The 18087-nt window shown below is 45.0% G+C and overlaps 1 protein-coding gene across 2 annotated transcripts in view; it reads right to left on the bottom strand.

Annotated features, from left to right (window-relative positions):
• Nucleotides 1-1147: 1147 nt before the first annotated feature.
• Nucleotides 1148-18087, bottom strand: part of LOC307172417 (cell adhesion molecule CEACAM6-like) — a 68507-nt gene continuing 51567 nt past the window's right edge. Inside the window, exons 5-9 of one of the 2 annotated variants that reach the window (XM_079894789.1) lie at nucleotides 4317-4437; nucleotides 3932-3972; nucleotides 3653-3675; nucleotides 3290-3446; nucleotides 1148-3128 (exon numbers count right to left, since the gene is read on the bottom strand). In XM_079894789.1, coding sequence (XP_079750915.1) covers nucleotides 3091-3128; nucleotides 3290-3446; nucleotides 3653-3675; nucleotides 3932-3972; nucleotides 4317-4437 — 380 coding nt within the window. In that variant the 3' untranslated portion in view covers nucleotides 1148-3090. The remainder of the gene's footprint in view (nucleotides 3129-3289; nucleotides 3447-3652; nucleotides 3676-3931; nucleotides 3973-4316; nucleotides 4438-18087) is intronic. The other variant, XM_079894790.1, reaches the window with a different exon arrangement.

Raw genomic sequence — 18087 nt, 5'->3', positions numbered from 1 at the left:
TTTTTCAAAAATAATTCGCATTTAAAAGTTCCAATAATAGTTTTTTGTTGTTTGTTTTCTAACAAGACTTAAGTTAATAGTTGGATCATGTTTAGTGGGATGACAGAACGTGTAAATGGCCAAGCATTATGCCAGAAGAAAGGCTATAATGGCTGAATTCAAACAAAAGAATAAGGATAAAAGAATAATGAAGATTAAGTCTCATACCGGCAGAGGTGTGAAAGGTTGGTCGATTTAAATGAATAGAACATGAATGGGGCCAGTTCTCCTCGCCAGACATTAGTCAGAGACTGTAAATGGGTGTTTGCAGGGCAATAAAATATTTGATGAGAATCTTGTTAGCCTTCTTTGAAAATTCTAAAAATCCTCCCCTGACATGGTCTCACAATAGGCTTCATAAAATGCATAATTTTAGAGATATCATCCTCAGATTTGAAATGAAGCATGACCACAATTGTGGCTACACTTTAGTTGTGGTTATAAGTTGCTATCCTAAATTCACATAATATTTTTATACATTTAATAAATATATTCTTAATATTTGTTTTTGTTTTTAGGTTTGAGCTTATATATCTCAATATTAATAACAGTCTGGTTAATTTTGAGTCTTGAACTGTAAACTCTCAAGGGTTGGCTTTCTAAATATATGCTGGTTATGTGTCTATTCAGAATGACTTATGAGCAGCAACCTTTTTATTTTGGATATGTCATGTATGCATCACTTGCCAAAATTGGGGGTGATGAGAAAGGTACGTAACTCTGATTGTATTCGTCTGAAAGAAGAATGTCATATACACCTATAGGTGGCTTCAGGGTGAGTAAATCATGGGCTAATTTTCATTTTTGGGTGAACTATCCCTTTAACATCAAAATATTACCATTTCAAAATGCAACTCACACATTACATCTGAGATGAGATGTATTCATTTCATTACAATGGTCTAACTATCAATTGATACAACTGTTCAAAATGATAAGTAACTGCATAACTCTTGATGCATTGTTCTTATGGAAATTGATTAACAAAATTCCATGTATAGATCATGAAAGTTTCAGGATATTGTTCAATATTGACACCAATTACCATAGAACATGACCCAGTCGGACTACATTATGGATGGATCATCATTCTTTAACAGAACGGTTTCTATGGTCCCATGTACCACTTTTACAGACCACATTTTTAGATTTGACATTACTGTATGCAAAATGCCTCCTGTAATTGCTTTTTTGGTTACTGCCAACTCATTACTGGTGGTTGATTTCACATTGTGATACACAAGTGAGTGGTATCCCACATCCACAATGAGAACTGGTACAGTAAATCTTCAGAATGCACTAAACCTTAGATTACTTCCAATTGTTAAATGATTGTATACACATTATATGCAATGTGTACCACAGAGTGTGATGTGTTTACTGATAAAGGTGGACATTTGATATGTTTGTTACCCTGCAGCTGGTTTAGAGTTCATTTATAATGAACAAACTTCACTCATCCTCACAAAACAACACAATCAAAGTTAAAGTTTAACTATTTCCTTATCAGCTGCATGTTAGTTGTAAGTCGTAAAGAAAAACATGTATATAAAAGAGCTGAAAACTAGAACAAGAAAGTAGAATAAACAAGAAAATAGATCAGCTATCATTTTACACATAAAATAACAAAACAGTAGTTGAATTATTTGAAAAATATGAATGAAATATAAAACAACAAGATCACTCCCATATAAATGAAAGAAAGCTATACATTTCCTTACCAAAACTTATCACTTCCTTGTTTCTTTTCCAAGTGATGTTGTGTTCAGGTCTAAAGGGGAATTTAGTCATAAATGTAAATTTATTTGATTTGCCTAGTGCACAAAAGAATGAGTATGACTTTTTCTTATGAATTCTGAGAGACAGTTTTAGTGTTTTTTAAAATTGCTTACACACAATTTCTGAAACTATGGGCTCCATTTCTTGAAATTCTACACAAAACCACAGAACATACACATAACATGCAAAACGTCACACATTTCTTGCAAAAACAAACACTTCTTTTTGCATAGTAACTACACACAAACGATTAGTCATATACTGTACACGTCAAACTACACACAGATGTTAAAAATGTAAAACACTACTATCTTGTGTATTTTGCTTGTTCAGTGTGCAGTGAAGTGCACAGGAGTTTGTCATAACAATCAAACAAATGTGCACAAATACTGTACATACAGTATGTATGCACAATTGTTGTAGTTTACAGTTATTTACAGTAACTGAACTGAATCAACTGACTTGAGCTGAATAATGACACTTTTGGCTGCTTTTCATTTGTTACTATTGTGAAACTGCTTTGAAACGATCTGTATAGTAAAGCACTATAGAAATTAGGATGACTTGCATATTTATTATATACAAAACAAACAGAAATGCAATAGGGTGGAAAATGTATGTTTCTCAGAACACTGAATTTTGATTTCTAAGTGAACAAATTATGTATATTTAAACAGAAAAGCAGGGGGTAAAAAATAAATGATTTCTTTCTCAAAACAATGAGTTTTGATTTCTAAGTGAACAAATCATGTGTACATGAGTAAATGGTTTCACTCAAGTACCACTTGTGTAAGCAATTTAAAAAAAAAACTGTATCTGTGTGATCAACAGTAGATAAATATTAGCATACAAATATAAAACATCATTTGACAAACACATTTGCAGAAGAAATCAGTATGAACTGGAATAGTGAAAACATTTAAATGAATATTGAGTACAGACTGCTCAAATATTGCAGATAAGTTACACATTAGCAGGACCGTGATCATGTGCATGTTTGTTAGTTTCTACACTGATGTTGGGAGAAAATCGAAATGGATTTTATGATGGTGAAATGTGTTAAAGCTGAATGAACCACATTCTTATATTGGTAAATGAAAATATAATCAAATGTTAAATCTGCTATGTTTTGTGTGGTCAGATTTCACATGGACCTGCAAATAAACATTTTAATACAAATACTCTATACATATGTAACAACACAAACTGTGTGAAATGTGTAGTATGCAGGAAGATACAACACTGCAGTGTACAGTAGATGTTTCAGTGTCTTCACTTCCTCGCTGGAGCACAGGAAGAGTGTTTGATACCTGAATGTAACAAATGTAATAAAATAAAAGAATCTAATGATTTACTGAATGTCTGTGACTGCAGGACAGAATAAATAGCTCTTATTTTGTGATGTAGCCAAAGCACACATATGAAGTATAAAATGGGACAGAATGGATATAAATATTATGAAACTGCTCACCTGGTGGAGGTGTAGGAGCCCTTGGTCTGTTTGAAAACCCATGTTTTACATTTTCATAGTCATTATTTTCACTTTGACTTTGATTCACATATAAATCCCTTTCACTCATATTTCCATCTCCACTAGTCATCTGGAAATCAAGGGTTCTTTCATAGTGCTACAAACAGCAAATTAAAAACAAATTAATTTGTTTTTCTTACATTACAATGTCATATACAATGATGATGTCACATGAAGTAAAAGTATGTTGCTGATATTTAAATGGTGAAACATAAAGCCCACTATTAAACAGTGGTAATGCCAATCATAATGACTGTACTGCATAAAAAGTGTTGTGCTGAGTAGAAAATAAAAGTCACTCACAGGCTCCTGTATGTTTTGCGCTGCTTTTTAAAGAAAGAAACACTCAGTGAGTTTGATACTGAAATCTTTTACAGGTCATTATCAGTCAATCTTGTTACAACTGGGGAAGACAGTTGTGCTGTTTCAATCAGATCATACTCATCCCAGACAGCAACACAGTGTCAGCCCAGATCCGTCCCGCATATGGTACACGCTGAATCCAGATCTAGCCCGGAACGGGGCCGACACTATGTTGCTGTCTGGGATGTTGGTATTATGAAGAATAAATAACAAACATACCTCCACTTGCTTGTCCTTTTTGTTGTTCATTTATTTTTGGGCTGTAGTGTAAAGATAAATACAATTTGTTAAAAGTTGTTTTTCTTTACCACATTTCTGTCTCACAAAAAGGCAGCATGACAGTTATAGTTTCCACTGAGACCATAGTCATTTTGTTATTATTTATGAAATACCACTAAAATATTAACATGTTTTAAGGGAAAATTACTGTAATGACTGTTCTTGATATAGTATAGTATCATATAAAAATGGGATTTTGATCATTAGGACTTTGATTTAAAAAGATTATTAATGACCAAGACACAAGTTGTGACAAAGAAACTCACTGACAAAATTCTCTAAAATAAATGTGTTAAAACTGTGATGTGATTTTAAAATTACTCACATTTTCTTGGTTTTTATTAAATAGAAAATAAGACCACAAATGCCTGCAACTGCCACTAAAACACCAATGACAATCCCAACTATCGCTCCTGTTGTCAGTCCTCCTCCTCCTCCTCCTCCAGCTACTATAGTAAAGACACAAGAAACAACAGACGAAGATCATGTGCTGCACACAATACTTTATCCTTCATCAAAAATGTAAAAGTAATTTAAAACACCAGCTAAAACAGCAGCCAATTTATTTATATGTAGTTTTTATTTTAAACAGTTTTAAATAAGTGGTAAATGAAGTGGTACATTAAAGTGAGGGCATTGCTTATCATATGTTTACAAGTTTCAGGTTAGCTTTAACTGCTTACCTTTAACTAGTAAAGCATGTCTCTGTGAAGCACTTCTCTTCGTGACACTATTCGAGGCAGTGCATTCGTAATCTCCACTGTGTGTGAAGTCAGTCTTCTCTATGGTGAAAGTGTGTGTGGTCACACTGGTGTCTGTTCCATTAATCCTCCAGATGAATGAGGCAGAAGGTTCAGAATTTGCAGAGCAAGACAGAGACACTCGAACCCCTAAACCCACCACTTTCTGACCCTCAATAGAAACATTTTCTGGTCCATCTAGAACAAACACAAGAGACTCACTGTCAGAGGGACAAACTGAGCACTGTCTACATTTCATCAGGTTTAAGCTCATCATCTTGGTGTTTAAATGTTTAACACTCACAGTTGATGATCAGGCTGTGTTTCGCCGTCTCAGAGCTGACAGGGTTTCTATAAGTACACTGATATTCCCCACTGTCTGATCTCTGCACTGGACTGATGGACACTGATCTGTTATCAGAATAGAAGATGATGCGGTTGCTAGGAGACAGAGGACTGTTATCTTTCATCCACTCCACAGAGGTGACGCTGCCAGTTCCCTCAGAGGTGATGTTAGCAGATGAGTCGCCCTCTATTAATGATTCTTCTGGACCAATAAGCCTGACATTAGATATTTTATCTGTGTAAACAAGAGAGAAAGAACAAATACACTGGATCTAAAATTAGTCTTTCACGTTTAGTGAGCACTTATTGCTAATTAAAATCTAAACCTAAAACCATATAACATTTTCATTAGGCTACTTGAATAAACAATAACATACATCAAATTATTTTAACTTGTTTCATAGGCAATATTTCTCATTTTCATTTAGTTTAAATTGAAGTACTAAAATAACGGTAACACTTTTCAATAAGGTCTCATTTATTAGTTCATATATTAATTAACATGAACTAACAATGAGCAATACATTTGTTACAGTATTTATTAATCTTTGTTAACATTAGTTTAAATACAGCTGTTCATTGTTTGTTCAAGTTAGTTCACAGTGCATTAACTTAATGTTAGCAAATACAATTTTACTTTTTAAATATGTAAATGTTGAAATTAACATTAACTGAAATGAAATGCTGTTTACCAGGGACGTGCAGAGAGTTCCTCAGGGGCTCAAATGTAAAAAAAATGGCATATATATATATATATATATATATATGCTTATCAAGGTTGCATCTATTTGATAAAAAATACAGAAAAAATACAGTAATATTGTGAAATATTACTACAATTTAAAATAATGGTTTTCTATTTTGTTATACTTATAACCTTTGAGACTTTTTCAGGATTCTGAGTTAAAAGAAGAAGAAAAAAAGAACAGCAATTATTTAAAATAGAAATCTTTTGTACCAACATACACTACTAATATGCTGATTTATTATCAATGTTGGAAATTCACATTAGCCTAGGGTATTAAATGTGTCAGGGATGTATTTGACCAGGCCAATGGAGCCAATGCTCAGGGGCCCTTGACCAGGGGCCAGGGAGGCTTTATGTTTCAAGGCACCGTCGTCCAGAGCATTAGAAAAGGCCCATCAACAATGAAAAAAAGGGTTATTTGTGCTTAAATGTGTGCGCCCCATGGTCAACAAGACCCCTCCAACAGGACCCTCAGACTTTGAACACTATTTTATCAGGAGTAAAACTGCTGAAATGAAAATAATGCCACAACTGAAGGAAAGTATTAATTTATGAAACATATTAATTTAAATCAAAAAGGTTTATGTTTCACTGTTTAGGTCTTCATAGGTTTGTAATAATTCATATGTTTTATTAAAATTGTCATAGATATGAGCTTGAAATTTTAGGTATTGGACAAGATTTAATAAACAATAAAACAATATTGCCTAAAAGGTATTTAAAATTAGATTATAACACATTTCTAAATTTAATGTGATTTCCATAACAATTTTAAGTTTAAATACTATGTGTGGTTTTAATCATTTAAAATGATAATAATAATAAAAAAAATCCCTGGGACACAAGAGTGCCCAAATTAACACCTTGCATGTCTAGATTACAGAAACAATCTTATTATTTTACACATCCACATTTCTGTTTAATTTACAGCATGTTACATTGACAAAATAGACCATGTAGGCTAACTCTTTTCCCTTTCACATATTTATTAAATTCGGTTCATATCATCATCTTTTAGGCCAATATAGTTTATGCTTAAAAGCTGAACCACATTTTAGCAACACACTCACCGAACACTTGTAGTGAAGTTTCTCCTGTAAGTGATCCTCCAGCATCAGGTGATAGAGTCAGTCTGTATATTCCAGAATCATTTAGTCTCAGATTCTGCAGCTCCAGAGCGAGTGTGTTCATGTCAAAACTAACTCTGCCTTCATATGCGCGGTTTACTATAGTTGCATCAGACGATACTGTTATTATAGTTGTTGTTGTATTAAAAAAACATTGAGTCAATTGAATGGATGTGGAGGGTGGGTTAACAGGGGCGAGCACCACGCTTTCTCCCACTGCTCCATTAGCCGACTCAGGAAACTGCAGATCTTGACCGAAATATTGTCCTGTGTTTTATGAAAGAAAGAAATGAAAAGAAAGTTAAAATCGCACTAAATGTATACTTAAATTTGTTTGTTCTGCAGTTATCTAGCCTACTACAACTACTGTAGTGATTTTTTTATTTGTAGAACAATTTCAGTAGAAGGCAGACATTTTTCTGTAATGACCTCATAATTAAAATAGAAGTAACTAGTTATTTTATAGATATTCAATACATGGTTTTAAGTTATAAAAAGTCTCACCAAAACAAGACAACATCCACAGCGTCCAGTACAAACGATTAGAAACCATCGTGATCGAACTCTCATCTGTCAGGATCTGCAGCTCAAATCATCTGAACTATTTACATTAGTTTTCAGTTAATGATAAACGGCAGTTCAAGAATGCAGAGAGTTCACTGCGCCACCTAGCGCTGGATATTAACAGGAGTCATGTTCTCTTACGAGAGGTTCTCTCGTATTGCGTAGTTACTACGCTACGGGAAAGCCTTTCTTTCTCGAGATACTGAAGCCAAAAATTATCCTTAATTTTTATAATCTTGTCAACGCAGTGCGGCAGCCTGCAGACCTAGGGCAGGCTTACTAGCGTGCCCATTGGCTGCCCTGCGGCAACTGCAGCAGCCTACCGCTGAGCCCTTGGCGTGACGTCACGACCAATGAGCGCGCTTGGCGCGCTTAATGCGTCACAGCCCGCGAAAAGGGGTGTGGCTTAGCGTATAAAAGCGGGGCTCGGAGGCTGCTTCTCTGATTTCTGTCTTTTCAGCGAAGCTCTACGCATCGCTGCTCTCTGAGGAAGCCGCCGTCGAAACAAGCGACCAGCACGCCGAGGATCTCAGCCTGAGGACGCCGGCCGCCTTCGCCGCCTTCAGCTTTCCCTGCCTGCTTCGCTATCCGGCGAATATATCCTTTTACTGCTCTGTGTTGTATGTGTTTGTGTGTTCGCCCCGCGACACACTTTGCATCTAAAAGAGCGCGAGGCGTTGTTGCAAATGCCTCGCTCATCCTGTGGCTCGTGCAGAGCCGCGCTCAGCGACGGAGACCGCCACGTGATCTGCGCTCTCTGCCTGGGTTTCGACCACGCAGCCCGCGCCCTTCACGGGCGGCTGCGAACAGTGTGAGGACTTGCCGATGTCGACCCTGCGGGCTCGACTCGCCATGTTTCACGATCCTCCACCTTCTCCGGCTGCCTCTTCCGGGCCGCGTAAGAAAAAACGCCGCTCTCAAAGGCCTTCCGAGCCGGTGGTTATAGCTGAGCGCTCGCCGGAGCCCCTCCCGCGAGCCTCGCTCTCTCCTTCTCCCCCGCCCTTCACCGACGCGCAGCGGCCGGCCTCTGCCCGCACTGCCGTCGCATCAGGGGGTGAAGCAGACCAGCTGGTTACTCCCCTCTGTCAAGCCGCGCAAACGGCGCCGCTCACAAGGGATGTCAGAACGGACGGTCACGGGCTATAGCTTCCTTTACGTTACAAGGAAGCTACCCCCCCCCCCCCCCCCCCCCCCCCGGATGACGCACGCCCTCTCCCCCTCTGTTCGAGCCGCGCAAGGCGCCGCTCACAAGGGATGTCAGAAGTAGACGGTCACGGGCTGGCTTCCTTTACGTTATAAGAAAGCTACCCCGCGCCTCGGTCGCGCGCGTCACTCTCCGGCCACCTCCGTTTCTCACACATTTCTCAGTCCCCTCCTAGCTCAGGCGACTAGAAATATCTATATTGCAGTAAACGAGCCTGTTGTTATACACGCACGCCTGCAAACAAACGATGTCACAGCACATAATGACATCTTCCCGCTCTCTCTCCCTTTGTTCGAGCCGCGCAACTGCGCCGTTCTCAAGGGATATCAGAGCGGACGTCACGAGCACCGGCGAAAGGAGGAAGAGAGAGTGATTTCGTCCCGCTTAGGCCGGACTTCCTCCAATCCTCGCATATTTCTCAGTCCCCTCTAAGTTCAGGCGGCTGGAAATACTAATACTGCAGTAAACGAGCCCGTTTTAATACACGCGCGCCTGCAAACAAACGCTCGGTCATATGCTCGCACTGACTGGAAGCTCATGTGTGCCCCTGTGGCTCAGTGGCAGAACATTAGGCTTCCGCACCAGAGATCCGTGTTCGAATCCGGCTCTGGCAGCAGAAAAATTTTTTTCTGCTTGCTTCTCCGAGTTCGCGGCCAGCTTTCTTACATACAGAAAGCAAACCCGCATCTCACGGAATACATATTTCTCAGTCCCCTCTAAGTTCAGGCGGCTGGAAATACTAATACTGCAGTAAACGGGCCTGTCTTAATACACGCGCGCCTGCAAACAAACGCCGAAACGAAACACGACGCTCGGTCATATGCTCGCACTGACCGGAAGCTCATGTGTGCCCCTGTGGCTCAGTGGCAGAACATTAGGCTTCCGCACCAGAGACCCGTGTTCGAATCCGGCTCTGGCAGCAGAAAAACTTTTTTTTTTTTCTGCTTGCTTCTCCGAGCTCGCGGCCAGCTTTCTTACATACAGAAAGCAAACCCGCATCTCACGGGATAAATATTTCTCAGTCCCCTCTAAGTTCAGGCGGCTGGAAATACTAATGCTGCAGTAAACGGGCCTGTTTTAATACACGCGCGCCTGCAAACAAACGCCGAAACACGACGCTCGGTCATATGCTCGCACCAACTGGAAGCTCATGTGTGCCCCTGTGGCTCAGTGGCAGAATATTACGCTTCTGCACTGGAGAACCGTGTTCAAATCCGGCTCTGGCGGCAGAAAAATATTTTTTTCTGCTGGCTTCTCCGAGCTCGCGGCCAGCTTTCTTACATACAGAAAGCGAACCCGCATCTCACAGGATGGTGCTTGAGTATTTATGAGCGTCTAAACATATGAGCCATCAAAGCATTTGCTCTATAACGCCGATGGTGTTACAAGTGTAGAAAATGTGCCCACTCCCATGTGCTCACTGCTACACACAAAACACGGTCTCCCCGGTAACGCTCACAGAGCGCACTCTCATAAAGCGGACACATGCCGCTTGAGTACTAAGTGTAGTAAATGTGCCCACAACTCTGTGCTCACACCTAGCTGCTGCCCGCTCTATCACACAGTTACCCCGGGTTGCAGATCCTCTAAAGCTCACAAACATTCCGGCTCTGGCCGAAGGTGTCATAAGTGTAGAAAATGTGCCCACTCCCATGTGCTCACTGCTTCACACAAACATGGTCCCCATGGTAACGCGCATAGAGCGCTCTCTCATAAAGCGGACACAAGCCGCTCGAGTACTAAGTGTAGTAAATGTGCCCACAACTTTGTGCTCACACCTACCCGCTGCTCGCTCTGCCATTCAGTTACCTCGGGTCGCACACCCTCTAAGCTCCCAAACACTGGCCGTGTCATAAGTGTAAACTCTGCGCCCGCTCACGTGCACGCGCACTCACTTTTAGACATTACAATCCCCACGCCGCTTTCGCGCCAGGGGTGTTTGTCAGCAAATCGCGCTCCATCCTCTGGGACCGAGCTACCGAACGCTGTACAGCCGGCCAATACTGTTTACCAGCCCCCGTGTTCGAGCACCAGCGGCGCGCACGCCGCTCCATCCTCTCTGATACAGGTTCCCCAATCCCGCGCAGCGCGGCGATCTGAACCCAGAGACCATTCGACCCCTAGCTATGCATGCGGAAGCATGGGAAGCTATTCAGGGCGCGTCAGAATGGGTGCTGAGTACTATAAAACACGGCTATTCGCTTCAATTCGCTCGTCGCCCTCCGCGCTTTCTAGCACAGACGGAGACGAAAGTGAGTTCAGAAGCTGCGCACCTGCTTCAAGCTGAAATAGCGAAGCTGCTGCGCAAAAGGGCTATAGAACAGGTTCATCCTTCTCTGAGCGAGTCGAGCTTTTACAGCCGCTACTTCCTCGTACCCAAGAAGGACGGAGCGTTAAGACCTATTTTAGATCGGAGACATCTGAACAAAGCCCTCATGAGACGGCCGTTCAAAATGATCACAACCAGAAAAATCCTCGCGCAGATTCGCCCAGGAGACTGGTTTATCTCTCTCGATCTAAAAGACGCATATTTTCAGATCCAGATAACTCCCCGTCACAGGCCATTCTTGAGATTCGCCTTCAACGGTCGAGTATATCAGTACACAATCCTGCCCTTCGGCCTGTCTTTGGCACCCCGTACATTACGAAATGCATGGACACGGCTCTCGCTCCCCTGAGAAAACAGGGAATGCGAATACTGAATTATCTGGACGATTGGCTTATTCTAGCGCTGTCAGAGACGGAACTTGTGTCTCACAGAACAGCGCTTCTCAGCCATCTGGAGGATCTGGGTCTCTCGGTCACTGGACCAAGAGCTCGCTATCGCCCCGTCAGTCAATTTCCTTCTTGGAATAGAACTGGACTCGGTGGCTATGACGGCCAGACTGTCGGAGCAGCGCGCGCGCCGCATCCGCCTCCTCGCCGCATCCCTCCAAATAGGCAGCCGGGTTCCGCTGAGGACATTCCAGCGTATCCTGGGGCATATTGCCTCAGCTGCAGCAGCGCTCCAGCTGGGCTTACTGCGCATGCGCCCGCTTCAACGCTGGCTGAAAGCGCGCGTGCCCCACCGAGCCTGGGCGGCCGGCGGCTTGCGAGTCAAAGTGAATCAGAGCTGCATTTCAGCCCTGCAGCCCTGGCTGGCAGCCGAATGGTATCACACAGGAGTGACTATGGGAGTGATTTCACACCGGAAAGTTGTCTCGACAGATGCTTCCAACCTAGGTTGGGGAGCGCTCTTCGAAGGCAGACCGGTCTATGGCCGCTGGTCAGACCAGGAGAATCTCCTACACATAAACTGTCTAGAGATGCTCGCGGTCGAGAAAGCGCTCAAACACTTCCTCCCATTCCTCCACGGTCACCATGTTCTAGTCCGCACGGACAATACATCGGTAGTGGCCTATGTGAATCGCCAGGGCGGTGTCAGATCAAAGACGCTCTGCACCCTGGCGGAACGCCTCCTCGTGTGGGCTCAGCACTCTGCGCTCGCTGAGAGCCGCGCATGTGCCTGGCCACCTGAACGAGGGCCCCGACAGACTGTCCAGGGACAACGTTCCCCCTGGGGAGTGGTCTCTACACCCCCAAACAGTCCAGTCACTGTGGCGCCGTTTCGGCAAAGCGAAAGTCGACCTTTTTGCGTCAAAAGACAACGCTCATTGCCCAGAGTTCTTCTCGAAGAACGAGGACGCGCTGGCCCAGACCTGGCCCAGCGGCCCGCTGTATGCTTTTCCCCCGGTCTCTCTGCTGCCTCAGGTCATCAAGAGAATCAGGGAAGCGCGCCACACAGTGCTCCTCTTAGCCCCATACTGGGAGAACCAAGCTTGGTTCCCGGATCTAATACAGCTGGCAGACTCAGCCCCCTGGCCGATACCGGTGAAGAGAGACCTTCTCTCTCAAGCCCGCGGCTCGATATGGCATCCCCATCCAGAGCGCTGTCTCTGCATGCGTGAAGCCTCAACGATTACACGCTGATCTGCCAGACGGGGTCATGAACACGATCATACAATCTAGAGCCCCCTCTACGAGGCGGCTCTACATGTCGAAATGGTCAGTGTTTAACAGATGGTGCACTGCTAAGGGGCTCGATCCACAGACATGTGGGGTATCGCGAGTACTGTGTTTCCTTCAAGAGTTACTGGACGCGGGCAGGTCCCCCTCCACGCTCAAAGTCTATGTCACGGCCATTTCAGCGCTCTCTGTTCAGAGCTGGGCCGCGCATTAGGAAGGAACGAGTTCGTCATCCGCTTCCTTAGAGGAGCCAGGAGGATGAACCCCCCGCGACCCCCCTCGGTTCCTATGTGGGATCTTTCACTGGTCTTGGAGGCCCTGAAAGCGCATCCCTTCGAACCCTTGGAAACTGTGGATATGAAATACCTCACGCTCAAAACCGTTTTTCTGATAGCACTGTCTTCAGTCAAACGAGTGGTGGAACAGCTCTTTGTTTCGTTTGGCGGGCGCACCAAGGGTCTCGCCGCCTCGAAACACAGCCTGTCCAGATGGATAGTGGACGCTATTGCTGCTGCTTATGCGTCTAAAGACCTGCAGTGCCCATTGGGCATTCAAGCTCACTCCACCAGAGGCATGGCCTTGTTGTGGGCGTGGTCCAGCGGGATTCCCATTCATGACATTTGTGCAGCGGCAGGCTGGGCCTCCCCCTCCACATTTGTTAGGTTTTACAACCTGGATGTTCCCGCCTTGCAGGCGAAAGTGTTATCAGTCTAAGTCTCGCGTATGCCAGCCCACTATCTGTGCGCGGGCTACGTTGTGTGATTTAGCTCTACTGATTGAGCTGCACTATACAGGGAATTGTCAGTTCGGACCGGCCGTGCCGCTCCTAACCCCCTAGTGTGTGCTTATGTACGGCGCTAGCCCTCTGTGGGCCGCCCGGCTCTCTGCTATCACGTTCCCCGGGCTCTCCCTGGGACTCATTCAGTGGATGCTGGGCGCGCACGGCGTTGACAAGGGTGTTCCCGTAGCGTAGTAACTACGCAATACGAGAGAACCTCTCGTAAGAGAACGTTTCGGTTACTAACGTAACCTCTGTTCTCTCTAGAAGAGGGAACGAGTATTGCGTAGCCCGCCGTGCTCGCGCCACGAGCTCATTCGCTTCATGCGACAGAAACCAGAGAAGCAGCCTCCGAGCCCCGCTTTTATACGCTAAGCCACACCCCTTTTCGCGGGCTGTGACGCATTAAGCGCGCCAAGCGCGCTCATTGGTCGTGACGTCACGCCAAGGGCTCAGCGGTAGGCTGCTGCAGTTGCCGCAGGGCAGCCAATGGGCACGCTAGTAAGCCTGCCCTAGGTCTGCAGGCTGCCGCACTGCGTTGACAAGATTATAAAAATTAAGGATAATTTTTGGCTTCAGTATCTCGAGAAAGAAAGGCTTTCCCGTAGCGTAGTAACTACGCAATACTCGTTCCCTCTTCTAGAGAGAACAGAGGTTACGTTAGTAACCGAAACGTTTTTGATCATGGAAGAGCGAAATGAATCACTTCAGTCAGGTAACATCCCCAAATTAAATAGCTTTATTCAATTAAAATAAATTATTTTATATTACTGATTCACTCTTGCTATTGGGTGGGCCTAAGGTAGCCTACTTGTTTTACTAAATATAACAAATGCTATATTTTAGGTTTTTTATACCTCTTACTGGCACAAACCAACCAATATTATTCAGACCCTCGTAAATTCCAGAAGCTCCAAAACACACAAGGAAGATGGGAAGTTTATGGAAGCCCGTTTCTGCCACATAAGAAAAAGAAAAAAAAATCAAAATTGTGACATAGCCTACTAACTCATAAATATTTTTACTTAATAAATCGAAATCATGACAAGTCGAAATTAAGACATTGAATCAAAATTATGAGATTAGAATTTTAAAATTATGAATTTAAAAATCGAGATTATGACATTACAGTTTTTCTGAATTGCTAAAACACATTTGTTGAAACCATCACTCACTTTCTCAAAACCTTAAACACAAAACCAAATTTTCAAACCACATTCAGAGAACATCTGACTCTACTGGCAAATCAAACAATTGCCTCAAAACCATTTTATCTGTGCTCAAAATCAAACAATGCCTTCAGATCATACACACAGCGAGTCAATATTATAAACACAACAGATCATTCATTAGACACTACATCAAAAAATGGAGAATACAGAATCCAATGCATGCAGTTACAGAAAAAAAGTATATTGTAACAAAGTAAACACATTTTGCAATTACGTAAAAAAGTATAGTAATCACAACTTAGTAAGGTGAATCAATTGTATACTGTATGTACTGCAAGTATATTGTACTGAATATTGTACAGTAGGCTAGGCCTATTGAATGTCTGTATGTTCAGCACCTGCATACTGTGAAAATACAGTGACACAACTGCAAAAGCCAAAAAGGTTAAAAAACTCAAAATGAAAGCATGTTACCACCTGGTGGTGAGTTGGATCCGATGGCGGGGGAGGAAGCTGGACAGACTCGGCAGACCCAAACGTACTGTGAGGGTCTGTTGGGAACGCTTGGCCGAATCCCCTGTCAGAGAGATCTTCAATTCCCACCTCCGGCAGAGCTTCGACCAGATCCCGAGGGAGTCTGGAGATATTGAGTCCGAGTGGACCATGTTCTCCACCTCCATTGTCAACGCAGCCACTCGGAGCTGTGGCCGTAAGGTCTCCGGTGCCTGTCGAGGCGGCAATCCCCGAACCCGGTGGTGGACACCGGAAGTAAGGGATGCCGTCAAGCTGAAGAAGGAGTCCTACCGGGCCTGGCTGGCTTGTGGGACTCCTGAGGCAGCTGATGGGTACCGACGGGCCAAGCGGACTGCAGCCCGGGTGGTTGTGGAGGCAAAAACTCGGGCCTGGGAGGAGTTCGGTGAGGCCATGGAGAAGGACTATCGTTCGGCCTCGAAGAGATTCTGGCAAACCGTCCGGCGCCTCAGGAGGGGGAAGCAGTGCCCTACCAATGCTGTTTACAGTGGAGGTGGGCAGCTGTTGACCTCGACTGGGGATATCACCGGACGGTGGAAGGAATACTTCGAGGATCTCCTCAATCCCGCCGTCAATCCCGCCATCACGTCTTCCATTGAGGAAGCAGAGGCTGAGGGCTCGGAGGCGGACTCGTCCATCACCCGGGCTGAAGTCACCGAGGTAGTCAAGAAACTCCTCGGTGGCAAGGCACCGGGGGTGGATGAGATCCGCCCTGAGTACCTCAAGTCTCTGGATGTTGTGGGGCTGTCTTGGCTGACACGCCTCTGCAACATCGCGTGGCGGTCGGGGACAGTACCTTTGGACTGGCAGACCGGGGTGGTGGTCCCTCTTTTCAAGAAGGGGGATCGGAGGGTGTGCTCCAACTATAGGGGGATCACACTTCTCAGCCTCCCTGGGAAAGTCTATGCCAGGGTACTGGAGAGGAGAATCCGGCCGATGGTAGAACCTCGGATTCAGGAGGAACAGTGTGGTTTTCGTCCCGGTCGTGGAACACTGGATCAGCTCTATACCCTCTACAGGGTGCTGGAGGGTTCATGGGAGTTTGCCCAACCAATCCACATGTGCTTTGTGGATTTGGAGAAGGCATTCGACTGTGTCCCTCGCGGCAGCCTGTGGAGGGTGCTCCGGGAGTATGGGGTCCGGGGCCCTTTGCTAAGGGCTATCCGGTCCCTGCACGACCGGAGCAGGAGCTTGGTTCGGATTGCCAGCAGTAAGTCAGACTTGTTCCCGGTGCGTGTTGGACTCCGGCAGGGCTGCCCTTTGTCACCGGTTCTGTTCATAATTTTTATGGACAGAATTTCTAGGCGCAGCCAGGGGCCGGAGGGGGTCAGGTTTGGGGACCACACGATTTCATCTCTGCTCTTTGTGGATGATGTGGTCGTGTTGGCCTCATCAAACCAGGACCTCCAGCATGCACTGGGACGGTTTGCAGCCGAGTGTGAAGCGGCCGGGATGAGAATCAGCACCTCCAAATCCGAGGCCATGGTCCTCAGTCGGAAAAGGGTGGCTTGCCCGCTTCAGGTTGGTGGAGAGTTCCTGCCTCAAGTGGAGGAGTTCAAGTATCTCGGGGTCTTGTTCACGAGTGAGGGAAGGATGGAACGGGAGATTGACAGACGGATCGGTGCAGCTTCTGCAGTAATGCGGTCGCTGTACCGGTCTGTCGTGGTGAAGAAGGAGCTGAGCCGCAAGGCGAAGCTCTCGATTTACCGGTCAATCTACGTTCCTACTCTCACCTATGGTCATGAGGTTTGGGTCATGACCGAAAGGACAAGATCCCGGATACAAGCGGCCGAAATGAGCTTTCTCCGCAGGGTGGCTGGGCGCTCCCTTAGAGATAGGGTGAGAAGCTCGGTCACTCGGGAGGAGCTCAGAGTAGAGCCGCTGCTCCTCCACATCGAGAGGGGTCAGTTGAGGTGGCTCGGGCATCTTTTCCGGATGCCTCCTGGACGCCTTCCTGGGAAGGCGTTCCGGGCATGTCCCACCGGGAGGAGACCCCGGGGAAGACCTAGGACACGCTGGAGAGACTATGTCTCCCGGCTGGCCTGGGAACGCCTCGGTGTCCCCCCGGAAGAGCTGGAGGAAGTGTCGAGGGAGAGGGAAGTCTGGGCATCCATGCTTAGACTGCTGCCCCCGCGACCCGGCCCCGGATAAGCGGTAGAAAATGGATGGATGGATGGATGAAAGCATGTTACAGTACACTCAAAAGAGTTGTGCAACTGCAAAATCAAGGTCAGTGAGAGATTGATTCTGCTTCAGCATCATGTCTTCATGCCGGGTCCGGCCTTAGGACTTTGTCCACATCACAAGCAATGTCGTCTCTTGCCAGGCAAAGGGAAAAACCCTAAAGCCACATCAGCCTTGACAACATTCTCCACACCTTGCTCTTTCTCATCCTCTTCCTCCTTGTTCACCACCTCTTATACAAATACTCTTCCTTCTCTCCCTCTTATTGTTACGTACGTGTACGTATTTAGAGTGTTGTAATAGGGAGATGTGGGTAGTTTGGTGTGTGTGAGTGTGGGTGTGGGTGTGTTTCAGATAGGCTACTCATTGGATCAACCTACAGCCTGTCAGTTTTTCTTGAAGGATGATGACGTCTCGGTTCACCCATCCAATCACATTCCACCACCTTCCTCAAATACCCGTATCTCTTCCACGTCCCCAGCTTTTGGCTCACTTGACATTTGCATTTGTTTGGCTCGCTGTTGTTTTCTGTGTGTCTATCGTTTGCATTAATCAATTGTCATAGTGGTTGTGAAGTGTTTTTGTTTGTTCTACTGTTCATCCTTATTTAGTCATCACGGTGTATGTGAGGCTGGGAAGGAGGGAGCAGGTTAGTAGCCTAAGTCGCGCGACATACATTGCGCATCACGTAGGACAAT

Source organism: Squalius cephalus (genome assembly GCF_949319135.1).
Source record: "Squalius cephalus genome assembly, chromosome: 15".
Taxonomy (NCBI): Eukaryota; Metazoa; Chordata; class Actinopteri; order Cypriniformes; family Leuciscidae; genus Squalius; species Squalius cephalus.
This window is presented reverse-complemented; position numbering and strand designations above follow the sequence as displayed.